The following is a 25,017-nucleotide window of genomic DNA, read 5'->3' on the forward strand; positions in this document are numbered from 1 at the left end:
TACATTACTCCTGTTCCTCTGCCTCCATTTGATTTTTTTTATCTGGCTGTTCCTTTTTATTATTATTTTTAGACGATAACATTGTACGTATAGGTTTGAGCCAGACTGTGATTGCACACACATGCACACATATGCGACCAACAATTTACAATTACATTTTCCAAATTTATTTTACAGACATTATTTCCTTTTTATTCAAGTTTATACAAAATAGCTGAATGCAAGAATGTGCAAAGAAATGCCATAACACTCTCAAAACTTTTGTAAAATTATACTAAACCGTACATTCTACATATAAGATTTAAAAACTTTTTCAAGCTAGCACTACACGGCAAATTTAGATGTATGTTTAAACAAAGGTACAAAAGAGGAAAAAGCCAAGTGCTACTGTAATAAGGTAAAATTAAAAAAAAAAAAACCACCATGGACCCGCTACTCAGTGCAAGTAGGAAACTCATTCTGGGCTTTTTAACTTCTGAACTCTCTTCCTTGGTTTCAAGTTTGTCTTGGGTTTGGGTGAGATCTTCTGTAATTTGGGTTTGGTGGCTCCAATCTCTATAGTTATTATGAATAAAGACAATTTCATTATTAAAAAGACAGTTCAGAGAAATTCTGAATTTCATCAAATACTTTTTACTTACTAATACTTTACAATCCACATCAAATTCAGGATATTAATAACTCTAAAAATGATATCCCTAGCTGCACAAATTATATTTGATTGGCGCACATGAGTTTCTCCATTCCTTCTTGTACCGTCTTTGCCTAAAGAAATTTGCTGAAATTATTAGAAAATAAAATTGCCTTTGGGTATACTTTATAAAACTAAAACTGAATGCAAACATTATTGGGTGTATGTTACAATGCCATCCTCCTGAGAGACACTCGTGAGTGTACAATTTCAGCAAATGGCATCATCTATTAGAGAGGGCCAATTTCTTAATATCCCATATAATATGTGCTTCTGCCCACATTCCCAGAAAATTATACAATATTTTACACAATGTTTATTGTACTGTACTATTTCTGCTTCAGCATGCAGAAAATTTTTGGAGCCCCTCTTGATAAAAAAATGATTTTGGCCTGAGTCACATCAAATCGAATATTTAATGAATTTAGACAAGGAGCTATCACTACGGAGGCTAGCAAGCTTTATACAGGCTGCTGCTAAACAGAGATGGTTTTATTAACAGTTCCCAATATTTCTTCATTTTATTTGCTATAATAAAGATTTAATATTGGCACTGATTTTTGCACATTATAATGTATATTATTAAAGTATGGATACTTTTATGTAGGTTTTAACTTATTTGGTGTGTCTGGCAATCAAAACTATAAACATATTGAATTGAATTGAATATTTGATTGGAACAAGGAACTGGAAACCCATCTTGAGTAAATATCTAGCCAACTTTCTCTGGCTCCAGCAAAATAAATTTCCTGAAGGGACAAAAAGTGTTAAGAAAGAAAAAAATGATTTTGAAGACGGAAGCAATAGTGGAGTTGCTTGTTCTGACTTACATTGTTTATACTCAAGTTTTAAGTCTTACTCCATCAACTGATGTGGAAAATGAAGTAAACAGCTGTGCTTTCAGTTTGATTGCTCAAATGGAAGCATAGGGAACACTTGTCTATAGCCACAACAACAAATGTGTGCTTCCCATGCATCCACATAAACTACAAGCCTTGAAATTGAGGGGGAGATACACTTACTGAAAAAGTATAATCCATCCTTAAGCAATGCTGAAATACTTCAGTTTAGCTCTCGAGCCTTAAGTGACCTTTGCATCTAGTCAGAAGTGTCTAGTTTTCCGTATTTTATTAACATGGAATAAATACAGAAAAATATACACTTTACTTGTAGCTAAGAGATTCCTCTTCAATCTGATTTTAACCATAATGTACTTCAATAATAGTTGTGTTAACTCAATATCTAAATTACTTTACTATCCACTAAAATTCACAAGCCTTTCATGCTGCCTGCTATGAGTTTCACATGTAATTCCAGACCTTAATCGGAGTCCTAAGTTAGAATCCAGTTCAAATAACATCTCGGCAGTTTCTGTATAACTTGTGACTAAAGCATTAAACAGTTTATTCCTTATGGGTTTTGGGAATGTAATAATGCCTTGATAATATATTGCCCAAGATTGACTATTAAGGTTAAGCAAAAGAGGACTGATTCATATCTAGAGTGTGATAAATTTCTCATTTCACAAGGGGAAATTTCCATCTGTTGAAAGAAACAGTGCTATCATCCAAAAGAGAACTTGCATTGGAAAGTATTTTAGAATGATAACCTAACTATACAAATATGGTGGATATGACTGCTAAACTGACTCTCTGGGATTGGAGTAGAAGGTGCTTTTCTTCACTGGTTGCACTCATATTTATGATCAACTCTTGAGAATGGCTTTCAGGAGTTTCTACTTGGTCTCATGGCTGCTGAACTGTGAGACTCCACAGGGATCCATCCCATCATGTTCAACATTTTAATGCAACAACTCATTGAGTTCATTGGAGTCTGGGGTTAAGTGCCACAAGTATTATCCATTTGAGCCAACTGATTGCCAATAAACTGAAGATGTTCTTTAAAATGAGACAATGTGAATTGACTAGGAGCAGGAATCTGCTATGTTTCTGAATAAGGTTACATTCTCCCTGAAAAAGCATGCATGCAGCTTTCTACGCTAGTGCAGAACACAAGCTGGTATATTCTTCAGAAATTCCATAATGCTGAACCTAAAATAACTACGCTGCCCACCTAATATGAGAGCCAATTTGGTGTAGTGCAGAGGGCCACACAAGCTGCACGTGCTCGCCACTTTCACAAGCACTCACGTGCAAGCCTAGCACTTGCACAAGCACTCACATGCAAGCTTACCTCTCCTCTCCCCCCCTCCCACTGGACAGGTTAGGGCCTGCTGGTGTAGTGGTTCAGAAGTAATAAAGATGGAGATGGCAACTACTTTATCTTACTAAGGCTCAGGGTTGGGAGAGATCAAGCTGGAAATGGCTTGGATGGAGGTGGGTTCTGTCTGGCAATTGGGTGGGATTTAGTTAATGATGGAAGTGATACAGCCAGGCCAGGCCGGCTGCATCAGCAGCAGGAAGAAAAACACAGCAATGGTCAGCTAGGTTGGCAGAGACCGAACATAAGCTGGCAGCCCTGGTAGAGACAGTGTTGTGCCTGGTGATCAGAAGGGCAGAAATTGGGAATCAGGGTAGGGGGAGCATCTATCCTATAATTGTAATTTCAATTGCAGGTGGGGTGCTAAGCACCCAAATTTTGAACACCTGACCACGGGTGGTGGTGGTAGTACAACAGCCATAACTTTAGGGATTGGTCTTACATACCAGTCATTCAGCATTACTAACTACAAATGGTTATTGAACAAATATTGTTAAGTGAGGACCATTTATTGTTAAATGATATTCAAGGGCTTTAAGGCAGGGGTCACCAACGCCTGGGCCGCGAACTGATAGCAGGCTGCATCCCGTTCAAAATCAGGCCACACATGCAGCACAGAACCAGACTGCTGCTTTAAGTGTCAAGTACTGATACTTGAAAGAGCATATCTCCCAGTTTCTAAATGTTTCTGTCTCCCAGTTTCTAAATGCTCAAATGTTAAGACCTGGATGAGCCATAGTAATATATGGCTACAGGTATGCAATGCCATTTCCCTTGAGGCTAGGCTAGGCTTGTGCTGACATTTTGTGTCTTTCAATATCAGTTACCATTACTGTCACAGCCGGTTTATGCCTTCTGACTATTAGCTGTATCTTTGTCTTGGTTGTTGTGACTGGGTCTTTACTGGGCTATAGTTATAGTTAACTTCGTGTACTATTTTTCCTTGTTCTCTTATAAATTGTAGCTTACCACAAGATGCTCTGAATAATAGGTTGGCTATAAATGTTTTTAAAAAATAAGAATGCCAATAATATTTGCTGTCCAAAGCAACACAGCTTCATTTTGTGGCGCCAACTCAGTCAGATCAAAGAAGGAATATAATTCAAGACAAGCTTTAACTCAGGAAAGCAGGACGCTATACTTCAACATTTTTAATAGAAACATTGAGGTGGGCTGGAACCGCCAATCCAAGTGTCTTCTGGGCATGAAAACTGTTGCAAGCCTTTGAAGTGATTGTTTTGATGTATACCAGGTGCCACTACATTTCACAGAACTGTCTAAAAAGTGCGCCTTGATTGAGGTTTCTTTCGAAGGGAAGCAATCCTTTGATGCTCTGCACAGTCCTAACTTGAAAATTATACCATCTGCCACAGTGCCTTTTAGAGACGGGCTATAACTCACAGGCAGCGAATGTGTGAGGTCCAAACTAATTCCTGGCATTTCCTGCTAAAGAATTGGCAAGGCTTCCTTTCAGTCGTCCTGCTGATGTGCATCTGCTGGTCATAAACTACAGATTATGCCAAAATACTACCAAGATTTTATCGTCTATCTGCATAACTCCCTTTTCTTAAAGTAACTGCACTCACTGTTGCAAGTGACTGCTGCTGTTGCTGCTGCTGCTACTACTGCTACTGCTGCTAGCCTCTGGCTGCAACCTGCTGTGATGAATTGGTTGTGGGGAGTCAGCACTTCCTGACAGTGAATTGGACAAGATAGGTGAGGATAGAAATGAAAACAGAGAGGAAAATAAATGATGGGAAAAGGGGTAGGGAGCCACCGCCAACAACTTTCATCAACTAACTGTCATCAGTTTTATATGATGAGCAATAAATATATTTCACATTTGCTACTGGCAGATAGCTGACAATCTTTCTTTTTCCCAACAAAATAGTTAACATTTATTGTACAATTTAAACATCTTTGAATTTTTCTACAGCGATAGATCAGTGACAAATACTAATAAGAATCTTTGACTTACTCGGTGATGCAAGCTTTCTTTTTTTGGTATTTTTCACACCGTCAACAGCTATTTCGGCATTGTCCTCATCAGCAGTAGCTGTCCCTGATGCAGCAACTAATTTTCTTTTTGTCTATCGTCCAAATCAAAACAGAAAAAGTGCGCACAGGCAAGTTAAACAAATGATAACGCCATACATAAAATTGCTAACCATATTTCTCTATCAAAGTTTCCCATCCTCTGAGTAATTAACTCAGAAAGCTTTTAACAGAAAAAGCATGTTATCTTAGGAATCATGCTATGATTTTTAATATCTTATTTTGTACAGGTTCCTGCATGAACATATTTTACTCTATTCAGCAACAAGAGTATAGTTTACAGTAATCAGGTACAATTACAACAGCATATTGAGTGTGGGCCTTCCATACAACAATATTTCTTATGCATACAAAATTTACTTCTTGCGCTGCCTAAGCAGCTCCCTTTATATTGAAATTTTATTTTAAGTGATTGGAGAGATTCTTGTCTTGTACAAATTGCAGACACTTCTCTGCTAAGAAATTCAGGTTTTACACACATTTCTGTAAGAACTTCTGTAAGGAAATATTCATTATATTTCATATTTTCAGAATAGTGAAATACGGTGCTAATGCAATGAAAAAATACATATTCCAGTACTATTTTGAAATTATTGTTAAAAGAATACAGATTGCTATATAATTAGTGTAGAATTATAGCTCATGTAAAAATCACACAAATTGGAAGCATTCATTTATTATTTAAGATCAAAATTTAAGCTACAGCCAGTGAACCCCAAAAGTTGAATTCCAAGCAGCCACCATTGCCAGCCTCCTTTCCATACCGATTTATAATAGTTTGAAAGTATTCCAATTAGAAAAGAACATAGATAAATAAAATTCTGACTCTTCCTTGTAGAAGTGATTTCTAAAAGCTTTCAGACTTATTTGGTTAAAATGTTGTTGTTGTTATGCCTTTACCCTCCACAGCAAGAACTGCTCTCAACCAGAAATGCATCAGGTTAGACACTTTATAAATGGTGCAGAGAGGACAAAATGCTCCAAAATAAACTGGAACTGTGTATATATTTCCCCAGTTTTACTATGAACGTTAAGAAGCCAAAATATTTTTCAATGTCCTTAGCCTATCAGCACAAAAATTACTATTAAACCTCCACTCACTTTTTTGGTACCTTTGATCAAAGTATATCCAGAGTGAAATAGCTCAAGTGGCTACAAGCTTATATAGTCAATGAGAAAAGGGGAGAGTGCACTACATCTTTCCAAAGTGTTGCTTCATGATTACCATCTAAACCCTGCTGGGCTGAACAGATTGGTTCGATAATTACATACAATAACTGCAGTGGGCAGGTAACCCTCAGCTGGCACAGGGCAGCTCCCCTGGGAGAACTTCCATATGCAAACGGCACTGATGGAGTGCATTAGGTACATCTTTCTTGCCGGTGCATAGGCCTGATTAACACCAACCCAAACTCCAAGGTTAGCATGTCAGCAGATTTGTGATGCATTAGGCAGGAATAAACACAGGCATTTTTTTCTTTTTTTTGTCCAAAATTAAGGAGACATAGTTCCCATTGTATTGCTTCTACATACAGGATATAAATGCATTCTTCCTGTCTAACTGAAATAGAGCTGTGCTTTTTTAAAAGACTTACTGTTAAAGCAGCTACTCAATACTTTCCACACACTAATATAGTTTCCCAGCTTATACACTGAAAGGCACATTCTTAATCTTGATCCAGGCCAGCTAGATAGCAAGGAAAGTCAGGTATCGTTCTCTGACAGAGGCAACACTCAAGTCTGATGCAGAGTGCACAGCGAACTATGAATTACTAATTCATATTTATTTCAGTTCAAATGAAGCTGTTACCAAATGTCAGCAATGGGCTCATCACTAAGCATATTCCATGGCTTGAGTAGTTTACAAGCTCAATAATGAATATTTTCACTGCATGAAAATGAAGGAAACTTCTTTTTTGGCAGAAGTTAGCTGAACAAATGTAAATGTTACAGTAACATCATCCATTTCATATGAAAGTGAATTAAATTTAAGCCTAGTAGGGAATGCTCTCTCATTAATAAATCCCAGAACCAGAATCACTTAAAATGCACAATAGAGAAGATGAATAACTCCCTCTGTAACCAATTTCTATTAGCTGGGCAGCAACTGTTTCTACTATTTCTCAATTTACTAGCCATTATGATATGGCATCATCATATGTTCCCAACAGAATGCAGTTTTGAGGTTCAGCTTGGAATCGATTCCTAGCCAATATTGAAATTGAAAAATGTATTGTGCAGTTCTATGCAAAAGTATGTTGTTACTGGAATTTGTTCCCTAGCAGGTATACAGCTGTACCCCAGTTAAAAACATAATGGAACTCATTTGGAGAAGGGGGGAGGGAGAGAAGGGTAATTCATCTTATACTTGTCTGAGAGCTAAGGAATATGGCAATCTAGCCAATCTCCTACTGGGTTAGGAGCCTGAGCATCCTTAAACCTGTACACTCCTACCCTTTTCTTCATATCCAGCCATTGTTTGAGAACTAACTAGTTTGAAAAATGAATCTTTATACAAGATCTTCTCCAAAAACAAAAGGGACGAGACCTTTGTTCAGGTAGGGAAAAGAATGTGTGAACAAACCAGAGAATTGTTATGCAAGTCTTTATGGGATCGCAACAGATTTAAGCAGTAAATCCTTGGAATCATCAGAATAATCAAAAAAAATTCTTTCTAATGAAACACTACAAGGTTTATCAATCCTTTCTACCTACCTTTGTAATAGCCTGCCTCATTTCAAAAGGAGCATTCATGACACATAAGGCAGGTTTTTACTAATGCAGCATCATTGTAAAGAGAGTTACATTTTATGCATTCAGAACTAAAGAATTCTACTCCATTTTTATTAATTGAGTCTCTTTTCCAATTATAAACTAAATAAATGCTTTTAGGATTTTTCTTCTACAAAGCACTATTAAACTGACACAGTAGAAATGAAAACCTCAGTACACAATATCTATCAAGTTAGACCTTGGAACTATATTAAGACAACCATTTCTATTTTTTTTTCATTTCACATGCTAATCAAAAAGCCCAAAGCGAAAAGTAAGAATAGGAAGCAAGCTGCAAGTTCCTTGAGATGTTTAAAAGGATTCATGTTTCCAGTCCTTTGTAAATCAACTTTTCATCTGAAAGACATTCTATTCATTTGGCTGCAGAGCTGCAATCCCATTAGGCTCACAAGGTCCTCCTTGTTTTAACACCTACAAGCAGTAGTCCTCGACTTACGACCATTTTGTTCAGTGACTGTTCAAAGTTATAGCAATGCTGAACGCAGGGACTGAGACCTGGTCCCCAAAGTTATGGCTGTTGCAGAGCCCCTGTGGTCACATGATCAAAATTCAGGCACTTTACAGCCTGCCATGCTGACACAGGAGTGCTTCAACTCTCCCACCTGCCTATTTCTCCCCCGTCTCTGCTCTTTTGCCCCTTGCACTCTGCAGCCTCTGTCGTCCTAGCTGACTTTTGCCATCTTGTTCTCATTGGCCACATAAGACTTTGTTGTTTAAGCTACCGTTGGCAGTTTCTTTACGGCACTTTGGAGAGGATGGGATGGCCTTGTGTGGCCAACAGCTGCCTCATAAAGGGTCAGGCTGGGAATACTTTGCCAGCAGCGGAAGCAAGAAGATGGCAAAGATCACTTTGGGTGGCAGAGTACAGAGCAACAGGGGCTTCAGAACGCAAGGCAGCAAGGTGACTGTGATTAGGACTGGGCTTCACACTGTAGCTCAGGGGCTTCTTGTAGTCCCAGAACTGTAGAACACGAAGAAGCCCCAACTGCAGTGTGACAAGCAGCCCCAGGGCCTCAGAGTTTGGATTGCAGTAGGTCCTCGTGTAATTGATGAAATTCCGTTAACAACAGCAATGTGGAGTGCTGGGATTGTTGTTGCTAAGCAATGTGGTCACATGATGTCATGCTTTATGAGTGTATCACCTAGTGACAGAAACTCAGCTGACAATTGCAGTCATAAATCAAGGACCACCTATTCATTTGAGCTACCATCTTCAAGTGGAGATATTCAGCTCTTTCATCTGGAAATGGCTATATTAGAAGAAATGCTACTTTGGCAGCCTAGTCTAAGCAACCCATTTGCTATAAATCCTAAGGTGGGACCTTAAAGTGTATTTATGATGCTGGTCTTGAATATGGCTTGGATTCAGTAATTAATGCAAAATAACTGAGCAGCCATTAGCAAAAATAGGGATTACCATCATTTTACAGCTGTACTTTTGCCAATTTCCTAACTTATTTGAGGTTTCAGACACTTCAACCATCTATATCATTAAAAACACTATTAGTAGGGAAACTGCTTAGTGAGTTTACAGTCTTTTTCATTCCAAATAATATCATTTAATATCTGTGTTAATATATTTACTATAAATTTCTCTTTTTATGAATAAAAAAGAAGTCTTGGTTTCACACAAATTGGTCACATATTAGCAGTCAGTATGCCAGATAAAGAGAAATATGCGATGAAACTTAACTTAGATCAAGGTTGATAATGCCTTCCTTTTAAAAAGAATGACCTACATTAAATGTGCAGCAGTATTTTTTTCTATCTGATGTGACCAAATACATTATTACATAAAGAAAATTTCAATGCAAAAATGCCTCATATTTACAAACTCCAAATCATAGTTGCATAATTATCACTATCCTTGAAGAATATATTTAATAATTAGGGTGATCAATTAATCCTGGCATCCAATATAAATACATGGATAATCTGTCTAGATACAAAATGCACGGATAACTTGAAGTTAACCCTGTCAAATCCTTTGAAAGCTTAGTTTGAATGCAATTGGGAATGATGACTCATTTCAAGATTTTGTTGTAATTTCTGTTTTTCAGTAATGAACAACTGGTTACCCACACAATTAAGTACTGCATACAAATTGCATGTACTATGCTGTTTCTACAATTTTGTGGCCAATGCTTTTGTCACCCAGGTATTCCTGCTGAGTGGGATTTCAAAAACAATATTTGATTTGGTAGGGAGTTCTCCCCCTAATCTTGAAATATTTGAACCAAAGAACCACCTCAAAGTGGTTCAGTATAATAGCCAGATCCAGATAAAGGTATGTGCAACTCTCAACCACACTTGAACTAATTATTTGGATTGCAGGTAGCTATAGGAAATTTAAATAAGCCCATGGCCCAGTCAAATCTCATGTGCACAATTTTTCTTTCCCTTTACTGTCTTGATTTAACCATTTATAAAACCATTCACTCTTATTTCAACTGAAAACAAGATACATTAAATACAGATCTGAATTAAGAAGACCTTAGGTTTTGCTGGAGTGTCGCCATTCAATGAAACTTCAAAATCCAGTATGCCATCATCTTTGTGACCAATGTTTTGCAGACCTTGAAGAAATATTTCCCGTAATTCCTGATATGGTGGTTTATCAGTGTAGGTCAGAGCCATCACTTTCTCCATGTACCTGGCTATTTCATCTAAAGAAACAATAAGTCCCAATAAGTCAATTACATTTTCATGTAGCAATATAGTGATACAGTATAAAATTCAGATACTACTACACAGTCATAACTATTATCCAATATGGTAAGAAAAATATTTTCTTCTTCTCTGCTCACAGAAACGATTTTGTTTCTGGAGACAGAATCTATAAAATACGTACAATTCTGCTTTGAATAATCAGTATAATAGCCAGATCCAGATAAATATCACAGAGCAAAAGGAGAGCTTTCCTGACAATTTCACATCTTCAAAAGAAACTCTGGAGAGGATAGAATTTGTCAAATGAAGAAGACCGTCTTCTCCCATATTTGTCAGGTGCTAAACAGACCTGAGGCAGTCATTTAATCTTTCTAGATTCAATTTATTTAGGAATATTGAAGTTTCACAGAAATAATATCAAATTTCATAGTACACATGACATGAACTTTGTTTACAGGCACAAATATGTTGTGGATGTAATAGTACAGATAAACAGATCCCTCTTTTAATAATTTCTTTATCTTTAGACAACATTTGAAAATGTAATCATTGTAAATAAATAATCACAGTAAACCTTAAAACAGAACTGTGTTTAATGGTAATGTACTTTTAAAAATAAATAAAATCAGCAAATAGATTTTAACAGGGAAAATTATAACATTGGTCAGATTTTTTTGACTGATCTTTTCTGAAAAGAAAAAGATTTCCTAGCAAACAAGCTATCTTTACTCAATTTCATGAGAATAGTTTTATTTATAACTCTTTTCTGTGAAGTAAGAAAACCTGCAAACATATAGACCACAACAGCATCAGAGTGCTGGTGAAATAGATATTGTTGGCAAAATGGGTTGCTTTTTCTTTCAACTTTCTCTGAAACCTCAAATAAAGTATATGGTGAGGGAGAAAGAAAAAGTATGTTTCCAGGGCTCTTGTATCAGCCATAAATATTAGGCATGTTTTTTTTTTAAATTCTGCTTGTAAACTGCATGTCAGGACTTTTGGGGACAACTTATTCATGTGCTCCCCAAATAAGAGACACTGGTATATTTTGTTTCAATGAATTCCTCTACATCTTTTTTCTTTCCTTACAAATGCATTTGTTTGATGAAATAATTTAAGCAAGCTCTTACTTACCTGGCTTATCTTCTTTAGTGAAACATTTCAACATGAATTCTGAAATGTTATCGGTATACCTGGGAGGAAAAACAAGATGCCAAACTGTGTTTAACAGATCAGTAGTTAAGTTTTGATCTGTTAGGTTTCTTTCCTTTCAAATATACAATACATATATGCAGTACATGCAATACACATATATACTGGTAGCAATAATGAAGAGTAATAATGGTATCCTAGCTTTTTAAAATTATACTCCATTATTGAATAATATATGTTACAATCATCCTATTATGGTTAAGGACTGAAAACATTCTGACAATTAAAATCCTAGCATAGAAATTCTATTGTATTAGGTTTCTGATAAGAACATTAAGAGAAATGGGAACCTGTAACATGACGTCTTGTTTTTGATAAATAGAACCACAATGATTGCCAAACTAAAATGATATTAGCATCTGGCTTTCATATGTGGAAGATGGCACAACAGGATAAGTAAGCTAGGGGTCATAGACCATGGGGTCCATGACAATTCACCATAGCCATTTCACCACAGGACAACTCGCTGCAGGGCAGGAGTTACACTAATATCAAAGAAATGGTGGAATAGAATCATTAAAGGATGCAAAATGAGGGACAAAATTAAATGTGAATGAATGATAAAAATTGAAACAATTGTTCATTTATTTTAAATAATTAAATTGAATTGTTAAATTGTCCCGCAGCAAGTTGGCCGTGGCGAGTTGTCCCATTTCAAAGACCATGTTGGTCCTTCTCATGTTTTCAGCTCTCAACACTATGTTGTTTATTTACAGCCCAGGTGGATTCAGCAGAGCTGGTAAAAATAGCATGTAGTGAATAAACATTTATAGTTCTGTTCATATTAGAATTCTGTTGCAAGCTGATGTTAAATAAGCTTTGGGAAGGGAGGACCACTTAAGAATAATATAACAACATTTAGCATTAACACTTTACGGGATTTCTAGTTTCATTGTTTCTGGCTTTATCTCAAACTGCAGATAAAACAGTACAATAATCAAAGTGTGCAGGTATGTATCTGTAATAAAATCCTTAAATTTCAACATCAAAAGTGGCATTATTTATGAAAAAATTCTGTTGTACTAGTTCAACATGCACTCTTTTGCTTGTTTGCATATTTTTCTTTCACATTAAGCATTTTCGTCCCTTCTTGTAAGACTCAACTCTACCCTCAATCCCAAACCAAAGGCTCACTGGCTGATTTTGGGTCAATTGCTCTTTCTCAGGTCAACTAATCTTACTAAGTTGTTTGTTATGGGGACAAGGGAACAGAGTGGTATGTACACCAACTTGAGTTTCAGAAAGGTGGTATATAAATCCATCAATCAATGTTGGAGTTGCAATACAGCACTGCAATATCTAACTGCATAGCTGAAATAAGAATGTCATCCAATTTCTACCCAATAATTCAATTTCAATTAAACCTGTCAAGTCTGTCTCACCTGCATTTTTAAGATGAAAATATGGTATTTAGTTTCTTCTAAGCACATCTACATCAAGCAGTTTGAGTACATCAAATAGTTTTATTGTTAAATATGTTAAAATTACCTAATTTTTGACAATTTGACATAATCTGGATTTTGCAGGTTATCTTCCCAAGGCAGACTACCGCTAAGCCAACAGATCATACAATAACCCAAAATTTCCAAGTCACCACGTCTTGATGGAGCTAAAAAAAGAAAAAAGTGCTAAATTCATAGTGAAGATGAAAATAGTTATATTGCATTGAAATATTAGTTACAACCTATCAAGGCAGAACACTCACTATGGATTATAATTTCAGTTACATTGGAAAGGAATTATTGGTTGGAGTTTCAGATTGCCGTGACAAATTTAAGACCACAGGGAAAAGTAGTACAGTATATAAAAAGGGAAAATTTAAATGGAATAAGACACGATTGGAGCTTTGACCGAAATAGCTACCCAAGTTACATAAGAGAATAACTGTTTCTTCAGTGCACTGCTTGGAGAGTCCAAGGAAGGGTTAACACAGCCTATCTGCCCAAGGACTGAGTTGATTTTTCCCCTGGTCACGCCTCCTTTGCCTCCTTAGTTCAGTTTTAAAAACTCAGTCCGCCTGATAGGACTAATTTTGGGGAGCTCTGAGTCATTGGATAGATAGGCTGGGCTCTCCAGGAATATCTTAGTAGTAACAATTAGTTTAGAAGCTATTAGGATTTTTCCCTTTTGTTTTATTTTTGTTTTATTTATTTGAGCTTTAAAATTTGTTTGTAAATACTTCGCATTGGTTGAGTCTTCTGAGGCGACGATCAGGTTCCACCTGCTGCATTCAGCTCGCAGCGGGTGGGACGAGTGAGACCGCTGGTCCGGCGACTGCTGGCGAGCGCGGAGACGGCTGCAGCTTTCCACGTGTCTCTGGCCGCTCCAGAGGAGAGAATTAAGGAGATCCTTTCTCTAGCGGTGTTTCTGTACGATAGGGAGGGCGCGCCGGCCATTTTGAAAGCGACGTGTTGGCGCACTTTCTAACGGCCGGCAATTGGGAGCCAGCTGCATCCCGGGCCGCTCTCTAAGCGTACGAAAACCGTGGCGGCCATCTTTTTCGCCCAACTTTGCCGGCAACAGTAGCAGACTCTCGCGCCTCTCCGCAGATCACCGCCAAGGGTTGCGAGGGCCTGTCCCGAGTGCCAGCAAGCCTAATCTTCCCTCTCAGCGACCCTCACCTTGGGGGGAGGGGCAGCAGGGAGTGTCTGGTGCCTGTATCCAGCCTCCAGCCTCAGTTTGATCTGCGGACGCTTCAGCCAGCTGGCCAGTGTCCAGTGCCCTTCCTGTGGCTGTTTCATCTTCTATCCAGACCAACACCTCTGACTATGGCAGATGAAGGTTTGGAGCAACGGGAGGAGCTGGCAGGACCATCTGCAAAGCGCAGCAGGCCAGATCCCTCGGGCCAAGGGAGAAAGGGAAATAAGGGCACGGGGGGGGGGGAAGGCTTCCCATAGCTCTTCTGGGAGCAGGGGCCCCAAACACCACAGGGACAAGGGGCAGGAAACTCTTAAAGAGAGGCTTGTTAAGCCCCAGGTCCCTCTGCCTCCTCTGACCTGTGAGGCTGGGCCAAAATCTCCTCTACCCAGACATGAGAGAGAGGAGTCTCTCTCTAATCAAGGGGATCAATCCCCTTCCTTCTGTGATAGAGATTCTTTGTCAGGTTCCCCTGCAGCCTCTCTGGGTTACCCAGTCTCTCCTAGCTCTTCAGTAAGAGAGTTGGAACCATTCCACAGTTGCTTCCATGCGGAGGACTCCAGGGGTCCCGTTAGGAGTGAGAAAGAGCATCCCTCGTCCAGGTCCAGGCCTGTAGAGGACAAAGGCCCAGCTCTGTCTGCTGAGATGAGGGAGGTCATTGCTCAGGCTATCTCCCAGGGAGTGGTGGAGGCCATGCGACAAAAGGAAGGTATAGGTAGCAAGGCCTCTAAGGCTTCTGCCCCACCCCCACCCCCGGAGGGTAAAAGCCGCAACCTCAATTCCTCGGGCACCTCTGTTACCACGGAGGTATCTGCTTGGGAAGAGGAGGCTGCTGATGAGTTTGAACTTTCGAAGGATGAAGACATGCCTCCTGATAAGCCGGCATTCACAGGCCTGTTCAAGCCGTCTTTGTTTAAGGGTATCTTGCACAAGGCCAAGGCTTCAATGGAGCTCGGAGCTAAACCTAAGGACAAGGTCATTCCCTCTACTTCTCAGGACCTTAAGGTGGGGCTGTTTAGTGAAACTACCCCAGACCCGGAGCTCATATTAGTCCCTGACTTGTCCATGGACGTGGTACAGCGCCAATGGGCGCAACCGGGTACCTTGGCCAACCCCAGTGGTGCAGACAAGACTTTGTATCCTCTGGAACCGAAATTAGAGGAGGTTCTTAAGATGCCCGAGGTGGATGCTCCGGTGGTCTCATTGACCTCCAACTCGACTCTTCTAGTTGATCTATTAGAGGGCTTAAAGGCAGAGGATAAGCGGTCTGAAAAGACCTGTCACAAAACACATCAGGCGGCCGCCTGGGCAATTAAGGCATCCACCTCCACCTCTTTTTTTACGAGGGCCTCCCTGCTCTGGCTGTGCCAGCTGAGATCTCAGCCTCCCTCGGAGGCATCTCATTGGCGACACGATCTTAACAAGATCATTACAGCTGTAGAATACTCAGCGGATGCCTCCCTGAATGCAGCAAAGTTCACATCCAGGGCGCTGGCTTCCAACATGACTTCACGCCACTTGCTGTGGCTTCGGCACTGGCAGGCGGACATGAAGGCTAAGTGGAAGCTGGCTTCAGCTCCATTCAAGGGGGGCTTTCTCTTTGGGGACTCCTTAGAGAAATTCTTGATTGAGACGAAGGATAAACGGAAGATCCTTCCGTCTACCTTCAAGAAGAATGAAAAGAAGGGTTCTGGTTCCTTCCAGAAACAGACCTTTCGGGCACAGGACAACACCCAGGCCTCCACCTTATCCTACCCCTATCAGAGGTCTTACAACCAGTCTAATGACAGGTCTCAAGACAGGAACAACTTTAACCCCAAGGGCAGACAGCACAACCAGGGTTCCTTTCGAAAGCCCTTTCGTGGGGGTTCCCTCAATCGACAGTTCAGGCGCGGCAAGTGACCAACAGAGTCCCCCTCCCATCGGGGCCCGACTGCAACTCTATTCAGACCAATGGGAGGGAATCACCATGGACTCGTGGATCCTAAATACCATCAGGAGGGGGCTGACACCGGAATTTCTATCATTTCCACCACGAGCATTTGTTCGTTGTCCCCTGGCCAAGAACTCTGTAAAAAGGTCCCTCATGCAAGCAGAAATCGAACATCTTCTGCAAATACACGCCCTAGAGCCAGTTCCCCCGGAACAGGAAGGGAAGGGATTCTACTCCATTCTCTTCCTGGTCCCCAAGAACTCAGGGGGGTGGAGGGCCATACTAGATCTGAAGCGCCTGAACCGGCATCTGGCCTACAAGCGCTTCAAGATGCAGTCCCTCCAATCCACCCTAAGCTGCATAAGGCGAGGCGATCTGCTCACCTCCATCTATCTCAAGGAGGCGTATCTGCATGTGCCTATCCATCCGGCCCACAGGAAGATTCTACAGCTGTGCTACAATGGAAGACACTATCAATACAGGGCCCTGCCGTTCGGATTCTCGTCCCCCCCCCAGAACATTTACCAAGCTCCTTGCGGTTGTGGCGGCTCATCTCCGTACTTGTCCCATCTGTCTGGAATGTTACCTAGACGACATCATCATTCACTCGACAGATCGTCTACAGGGGGTGAGAGACGTACGGATCACCATTCGCACCTTGCAGGAACACAGCTTCTCAGTAAACGTGGAGAAAAGCCACCTAGACACAGCTACGTGCATCCAACATCTGGGCGCCATAATAGACTGTCTCATGCCAAATGTTCCTGTCTCCGGACAGGCTCCGCAATCTCAGGGGCAGGATTCGACAGTGCCGCCGGGTCACCTCCTTACCGATCGTCCAACTCTCCCAACTACTAAGCGTCATGATATCCTGCCTCAATGTGGTTCCCTGGGCTCATCTTCATGCCAGGGAATTGCAATGGTTCCTGCTGCCGATGCAGAGGGCTAAGGCAAGCAACTCCCCCAGGAAGGTTTTTATCCCAGAAGGTGATACTCCCGAACTTCTGTCCCAAGCCTCAGCACCCCAAAGAGCACATTTGGCATAAGTTGGACATGTGGCGAGCTGTTCGTCTTTACATGAAACGGACTAAGGGCCTCAGACACTCAGAATCTTTCTTTGTGTTGTTTCAACCAGGATCGTTGGGTCGCAAGGTCTCTTCATCGACCATTGGGCGCTGGCTTCGGGCCTGCATTCAGATGGCCTACGAGCACCAGGGCAAGGCCTTTCCGGCTCGGGTGACGGCCCACTCCACAAGAAGTGCTGCCATGACTGCGGCTTGGGCGACTCAAGCGTCTATCATTGACATTTGCAGGGCAGCTACGTGGGCTTCTCCCACAGCTTTCATTAAAAACTACAAGATTGATGCCTTTGCCTCTGCCGAAGCCTGCTTTGGAAGAAGAGTTTTGCAAAAAGTTATAGAGGCTCCGGACAGTAGTGGCACTCCCCACCCTGGGACACAATAGCTTGGGTATGTCCCTTCCTTGGATTCTCCAAGCAGTGCACTGGAGAATGACCGTTGACTTACCTGAATGGTCGTTCTCGGGGCGCTGCGGGAAAGTCCAAGACCCATCCAGGGTTGATGAAAGAACCAAAACTGTTCCGTGCACTTGGGGGCCTATGGGCGCCCTACAACGGACAAGACCTCGTTTTTAAAACTGAACTAAGGAGGCAAAGGAGGCGTGACCAGGGGGAAAATCAACTCAGTCCTGGGTAGATAGGCTGTGTTAACCCTTCCTTGGACTCTCCCGCAGCGCCCCGAGAATGACCGTTCAGGTAAGTCAGCGCTCATTTTGGCCAACATTTTTTTCTGAAACAGATCTCATGCTGTCTCATGAATCAAACATATTCTTGAAAAGTCATCCTGTATCATGAATCAGAAGCTATCTTAAGAGACTACCATGGTACCCAACAATGTTGACCAACCTTTACACAAACTCCAACTTTCCCTTTTTACAGAACGTTGTTGAGACGACTGCTTGTGCTCAGCCACAGAGAAACCTAGATTAACTACAGTTGCAAGAAAAAGTATGTGAACCCCTTGGGATTACGTGGAGTTTGGCATGAATTGGTCATAAAATATGCTCTGAACTTCATCTAAGTCACAACAATAGAAAAACACAGTCTGCTGAAAATAATACTACACAAACATTAAATGTTGCCATGGTTTAATTGAACATAACATGTAAACATTCACAGTGCAGGGAGGAAAACGTATGTTAACTGTTGGACTTAATAACTGGTTGACCCTCCTTTGGCAGCAATAACCTCAACCAAACATTCCCTGTAGTTGCAGATCAGACCTGCACAACGATCTGGAGTAATTTTGGACCACTCCTCTTCACAAAACTGTTTCAGTGGAGCAATATTCTTGTTATGTCTGGTGTGAATCGCTCTCTTAAGGTCATGCCACAGCATTTCAATCGGGTTGAGGTCAGGACTCCAGCTGGGCCACTCCAGAAGGCGTATTCTGTGCTGTTGAAGCCATTTTGTTGTTGAATTACTTGTATGCTTTGGGTCCTTGTCCTGTTGCATCACCCATCCTCTGCGGAGCTTCAGTTGGTGGACAGATGGTCGTACGTTTTCCTGCAAAATGTCTTGATAAACTCTGGAATTCATTTTCCCATCAATGACAACAATCCGTCCAGGCCCTGAGGCAGCAAAGCAGCCTCAAACCATGATGCTCCCTTCACCATGTTTTACAGTGGGGATGAGGTTTTGATGTTGGTGTGCTGTGCCTTTTTTTCTCCATACATAGCGTTGTGTGTTTTTCCCAAACAACTCAATTTTGGTTTCATCTTTCCACAGTATATTTTGCCAGTAGTGCTGTGGAACATCCAGGTGCTCCTTTGCAAACTTCAAACGTGCTGCAATATTTTTTTGGACAGCAATGGCTTCGTCCGTGGTGTCCTCCCATGTACTCCATTCTTGTTTAATGTTTTCCTTATTGTAGATGTGTCAACAAAAATGTTAGCATGTGCCAGAAATTTCTGTAGGTCTTTTTAGCTGACACTCTAGGATTCTTCTTTACCTCATGAAGCATTCTGTGCTGTGCTCTTGCAGTCATTTTTATAGGATGACCACACCTAGGGAGAGTAGCAACAGTGCTAAACTTTCTCCATTTTTAGACAGTCTGTCTTACCGTGGACACATGAACATCAAGGCTTTTGGAGATACTTTGTAACCCTTTCCAGCTTCATGCAAGTCAACAATTCTTGATTGTAGGTCTTCTGAGAGCTCTTTTCTGCGAGGCAAGGTTCACATCAGACACTGCTTCTTGAAGCCAGTAAACCCAAAACAGGTGTGTGTTTTTAAAGGGCAGGATAGCTGTCAACAACATATCCAATGTCATCACACTGATTGGAGCAAGGTTGGCTCACTCCTGGCTCCAATTAGCTCTTGGAGCAGTCATTAGGTTAGGGGCTCACATACTTTTTCCTCCCTGCACTATGAATGTTTACATGTTATGTTCAATTAAACCATGGCAATATCTAATGTTTGTGTAGTATTATTTTCAGCAGACTGTTTTTCTATTGTTGTGACTTAGATGAAGTTCAGAGCACATTTTATGACCAATTCATGCAAAACTCCACGTAATCCCAAGAGGTTCACATACTTTTTCTTGCAACTGTAAGTCTTTTCAATCTGGGTTCAGGCTAGGGTATATTCCTAAAAAATCATGTGCCACACTCGTGGATATCTTTCTGAGAGTGAGAATTGATGCAACCATTATAGTTGCATTATAGCTCCTCTTTAACATCAATATGAAACTACTGTTATGGTCATTCAATGGCATTTAGTATATTGTCATTAATATCCTGATGAAACCGACTCACACATCTCCACCGTGAGCCAGGAAGATGATGCTATTGCTCGGCTGGCCCAGCCCCTCAGTATTATGAATATATGGATACCAATAGCAACAAAACTTACTGTATTTTTCAGAGTATAAGATGCACCTTTTCCCCTCTAAAAAGAGGCTGAAAATTTGGGTGCATCTTATACACAGAATACAGCATTTTTTTGCCTACTGAAGTCCCGCCCTTTCACCAAAATGGCCGTGCATAGCCTTATGGAGGCTTTCAGACTGCTCCTGGGGGCTGGGGAGGGCAGAAATGAACAAAAAAGCAAGCCGTTTTTTGCCCCCCCCAGCCCCCAGCAGCATTCTATAAGCCTCCATAAGGCTATGCATGAAATTTTTTAAACAAAAAAATGGCCCATTTTTGTGGAAAGCGGGCCATTTTTTTCCTCGTTTTTCGCCCCCCCACCTCCCCAGGAGTACTCTGAAAGCCCCCTCCCCTAGGCTATTCATGCCTTTTTTTAAAAAGGGGGGGGCATTTTTGTGAAAAACAGACCACTTTGGCGAAGTTTGCAGAGTGCAAAAACTTTTTCCCCCTTTCGGAAAGCTGTTTAGTTAGAGTGGTTGATGAGAATTACATTGATCAAGTCCTGTCCCAGCAGAAACAAAGACTGAGGTGCTACAGGTTGTCAGCTATTTCCTTCTCCAGCACATGGATAAATACACCTGGAAACATCTACCTATATACCTACCTACCTACTCTCTCTCTTTCCCCCTACCTATCTACTGTATTTCTCTCTATTTTTCTCTCTATCCCTCTACCTACTCTTTCTCTCTCCTAACCTATCTACTGTATCTCTCTATCTATCTCTCTCCCTCTACCTACCTATCTACAATCTCTCCCTCCCTACCTATTGTATTTCTCTCTCTCTCTCTCTCTCTCTCTCTATCATCCATCCATCCATCCATCCATCCATCCATCCATCTATCATCTATCTATCTATCTATCTATCTATCTATCATCTATCTATCTATCTATATTTCTCTCTATCCCTTTATCTAACTACCTAACTACTCTCTCTCTCTCCCTAGCTACCTACTGTTTTTCTCTCTCTTTCTCTCCCTCTCTATCCCTCTATCTACCTACCTACATTTTTTAAAAAAATGCCTCTTCAAAACCTGGGTGCGTCTTATACTCCGGTGCTGCGTCTTATACTCCGAAAAATACGGTAAACTTATATACCACTTTACAGTGCTTTACAGCCCTCTCTAAGTGGTTTACAGAATCAGCATATTGCCCCCAACAATCTGGGTCCTCATTTTACCCACCTCGGAAGAGTGGAAGACTAAGTCAACCTTGAGCCTTGGTGAGATTTGAACTGCCAAATTGCAGGCAGCCGGCAGTCAGCAGAAGTAGCCTGCAGTACTGCACTCTAACCACTGCGCCACCATGGCTCAATAGGGAAAAACTGGCCCTAATTCAACCCTGGCAAGAGAAATTGGCTGTGTTTGGGCATACCAGAGTCTGACGATGAGTCATACTTGACTCTGGATGCAGTGGCACTCCATTAGACACAGTGTTGGTGCACAATTCAGAGGTCCTCCTAGATTTATACCTCCTACTTAAGGAACAGGTTGCAACTATGACCAATGATCTTTTGTACATAAATCTTATGTTCCAATGGTGCAGTTGTCTGAATTGAAACGCCTTGCCTATGATCACTCATACTCTTTCTGGATTGTGGTGAGTGCAAGAAGGTCAGGGAATGAAGAGAATGGCAGTCAGAATGCAAGAAAGTCAAGAGCTGGAGGGTGCATCAGAGCATGAAAAAGTGCAACTGTCCATGGGAAACTGCAATTGTCATAAGCGCAAGCCTATTGCCAAGAGCCTGAATTCTGATCATATGACAGTGGGGGCACTGCAATGGCCCAAATTTTGAGGTCCAGTTGCAAGTAGCACTTGCTCAGCACTGTTGCAACTTCAAACTGTTGCTGAATGAATGCTTGGTAAAAGAGAACTTACCAACATACCAAACAACTTTGTTACCTTTTATTTGTAAGAAGAATGAATATGCATAAAAACAAAAAACCATCTTACCCACTCCCTTGTGTGCATCTATACTAGTAAATTCAAGAGTTCCATCATGACATCGTTTGGGGTTTTCTTTGTAATCCTTGTGATTGCCTTCTGGAGAGTATCGAAAAGCAAGGCCATAATCTACCAAGTACACCTGTGTCAGTTTCAAGCACAACAAAATCAATCCAAGAATTAAAAACAGCCAACCAGAAGATGTACTTTATTTATATAATACTGACTTCTCATTATATCATTAATGTCAGGAAATGTCATTCAAAATGACCATTGGCTTACCTGAAGGGTCCTTTTCTGTACACCGCGGGAGAGTCCAAGCAATGGGTTAATTCAGTCTGCTTGCCCTTAGGACTGAGGAACTATTTTTCCTTTAGCCACACCTCCTGGTGTGATCAATCCCCAGAATTCTTAGAAGGAGTCAGTTCGTGCGGACGGAGCGAAGCGTCCAAGATGATGTACTGTTGACACGAAGAACCCGAATCCCGGCCTCGATAGCCAGGGTGGGTTGGACTCTCCCGCGGTGTACAGAAAAGGACCCTTCAGGTAAGCCAATGGTCATTTTCCTGTACACCGCTTGGAGAGTCCAAGCAATGGGACATACCCAAGTTATTGTCCATCTGGGTGGGCAGAAGAAGGCTCCCGGGATTCGGTCTCTGATACAACCGCCTGGAGCACACGCCTGCCGAAGGACGCCTCAGCCGAGGCGAAAATGTCCAATTTGTAGTGTCGCACAAAAGGTGAAGGAGAGGACCACATAGCGGCCCTGCAGATGTCCAGGATTGAGGCCTGGGTGGCCCAGGCCGCCGAGGTAGCAGCGCTTCGTGTGGAGTGTGCGATGATGCTGCGCGGAACGGCTTTGGATTGGCATTCATAGGCTGACGCAATGCAGGCACGAAGCCACCTGCCAATCGTGGAGGAAGAAACCTTCTTCCCTAGGGAACCAGGCTGGAAGGAGAGGAAGAGAGCCTCTGACTTCCTGAACTCCGCAGTGCGAGCGATGTAAACCTTCAGGGCCCTCCTGACATCAAGATTATGCCAGGAACGCTCTCTGGGATGCGACGGATGAGGACAAAAATTTGGCAACACAATGTCTTGCGCTCTATGAAACCATGAATTTATCTTAGGGGTAAAGGTCGGGTCCAGCCTCAATATGACCCTGTCAGGGTGGATGACGCACAGGTCCTGGCGAACAGACAGGGCCGCCAGCTCTGAAATCCGATGAGCGGACGTGATGGCAATCAAGAAGGCCGTCTTCAGCGTCAGGAACCGAAGAGACATTGTGCGTAGAGGTTCGAATGGGGGGCCAGAGATGGCCCGTAGGACCACGGACAGCTGCCAAGTGGGGTAGCGATGAACGGTGGGAGGGCGAAGGTTAGAGGCGCCCTTGAGGAAGAGGCGCACCCTCGGGATTTTGCTGAGAGGCAAAAGGGGGTCGCCCGACCAGACGGTGGACAAGGCCGCCACTTGGCGTCGAAGGGTGTTCGGGGCCAGGCCCTTGTTGAGCCCCGCTTGAAGAAAGTCGAGGACTCTGGAAACAGGCGCGGTCGTCACACCACTTCGCGAAAGCGGCCCAAGATGCGTCATAAATTCTGGTGTTTGAACGACGTCTAGCCGCCTGAATGGTGCACACTACCTCCTCTGACAGGCCTTCGCCTTTCAGTTGGTCCCCCTCAAGTGCCAGATGGCCAACTGGAGCCACTGGGGCTCTGGATGAACTACGGCCCCCTGGCTGAGGGAGATCTGGTCCGGAGGGATGCGCCACGGAGGAGACACCGACAGGTGGACAAGGTCGGCGAACCACGACCTGCGGGGCCAGTGTGGAGCCACGAGGAGAACTTCTGCCCCCTCTGCGATGACTTTGGAGATGAATTGAGGAAGGAGAGGTAGAGGAGGGAAGGCATACAGTAGCTCGCGGGGCCACCTGCAACGCAGTGCATCTGTCCCCTCCGCCCCCGGGGTGAAGAACCGGGAGTAAAAGCGGTTGAGCTGCTTGTTGTCCCTGGACGCGAACAGGTCTACAGTCGGAGCTCCGAATCTGTTGGACAGCTGGTGGAACAGGCAAGGGTCCAGTTTCCACTCCGCAGGATCTATGGTTGTCCTGCTCAACCAGTCCGCCTGGGTGTTGTCCACTCCGGAGATGTGGTCGGAGCGGAGAGATTCCAGATGGCGCTCCGCCCAGCGGCCCAGGGACTCCGCCTCTCTCATCAGTGCTCTGGATCTGGTGCCACCCTGGCGGTTGATGTGCGCCTTGGTGGCCACATTGTCCGTCATCAGAAGCACATGTTGACGATGGATGGACCGGCTGAAATGGCGCAGGGCCAGGCGAGCAGCTCTCAGTTCCAGTAGGTTGATGCTGTAACTGGTTTCCACTTGGGACCACTTGCCCTGGACAACCAGGGAACCCACGTGGGCTCCCCAGCCGGAGAGGCTGGCGTCTGTGGTGATGATCAACCTCTCGGGCTCCTTGAATAGGTGGCCCTTGAGGACGGCCGGAGACACCCACCAGCGGAGAGACCTCTTCAACTCCGGCGGGACGCGAATCGGCCTGGGAGAGTTGCTCCTGGATGCCCTCTGGTGCGGCAGCAGCAGCCACTGAAGCGCCCTGGAATGCAGGCGGGCCCACGGCACGATGGAGATGCAGGAGATCATCTTTCCCAGCAGCTGCGACAGAAGGACCACTGGAGCCTGCCTCAAGCTCATCACCTTGTGGGTCATGGACTTTAGACCGTCCAACCTGTCTTGGGAGAGGAAAACCCTGCACAAGCTGGTATCTATCACCGCCCCCAGGTGTACAAGTCTGGTTGTTGGAGTGAGGTGGCTCTTCTCTATGTTTAGAGTGAAGCAGTGATTCCTGAGGGATCTCATGATGGTCTGAAGATCCCGCAAGGCCTGCTGCCTGGACGACGACTGGATAAGG

General features: G+C 42.7%; 1 protein-coding gene across 1 annotated transcript in view; it reads right to left on the reverse strand.

Annotated features, from left to right (window-relative positions):
* Positions 1 to 315: 315 nt before the first annotated feature.
* The window catches only part of VRK1 (VRK serine/threonine kinase 1), a 48,147-nt gene continuing 23,445 nt past the window's right edge, over positions 316 to 25,017 (reverse strand). Inside the window, exons 8-13 of the mRNA XM_081939830.1 lie at positions 22,107 to 22,239; positions 13,130 to 13,250; positions 11,564 to 11,622; positions 10,253 to 10,425; positions 4,890 to 5,001; positions 316 to 555 (exon numbers count right to left, since the gene is read on the reverse strand). Of these exons, the coding sequence (XP_081795956.1) occupies positions 455 to 555; positions 4,890 to 5,001; positions 10,253 to 10,425; positions 11,564 to 11,622; positions 13,130 to 13,250; positions 22,107 to 22,239 (699 nt within the window). The 3' untranslated portion in view covers positions 316 to 454. The remainder of the gene's footprint in view (positions 556 to 4,889; positions 5,002 to 10,252; positions 10,426 to 11,563; positions 11,623 to 13,129; positions 13,251 to 22,106; positions 22,240 to 25,017) is intronic.

The sequence above is a fragment of the Natrix helvetica genome, assembly GCF_964273705.1.
Source record: "Natrix helvetica genome assembly, chromosome: 1".
Taxonomy (NCBI): Eukaryota; Metazoa; Chordata; class Lepidosauria; order Squamata; family Natricidae; genus Natrix; species Natrix helvetica.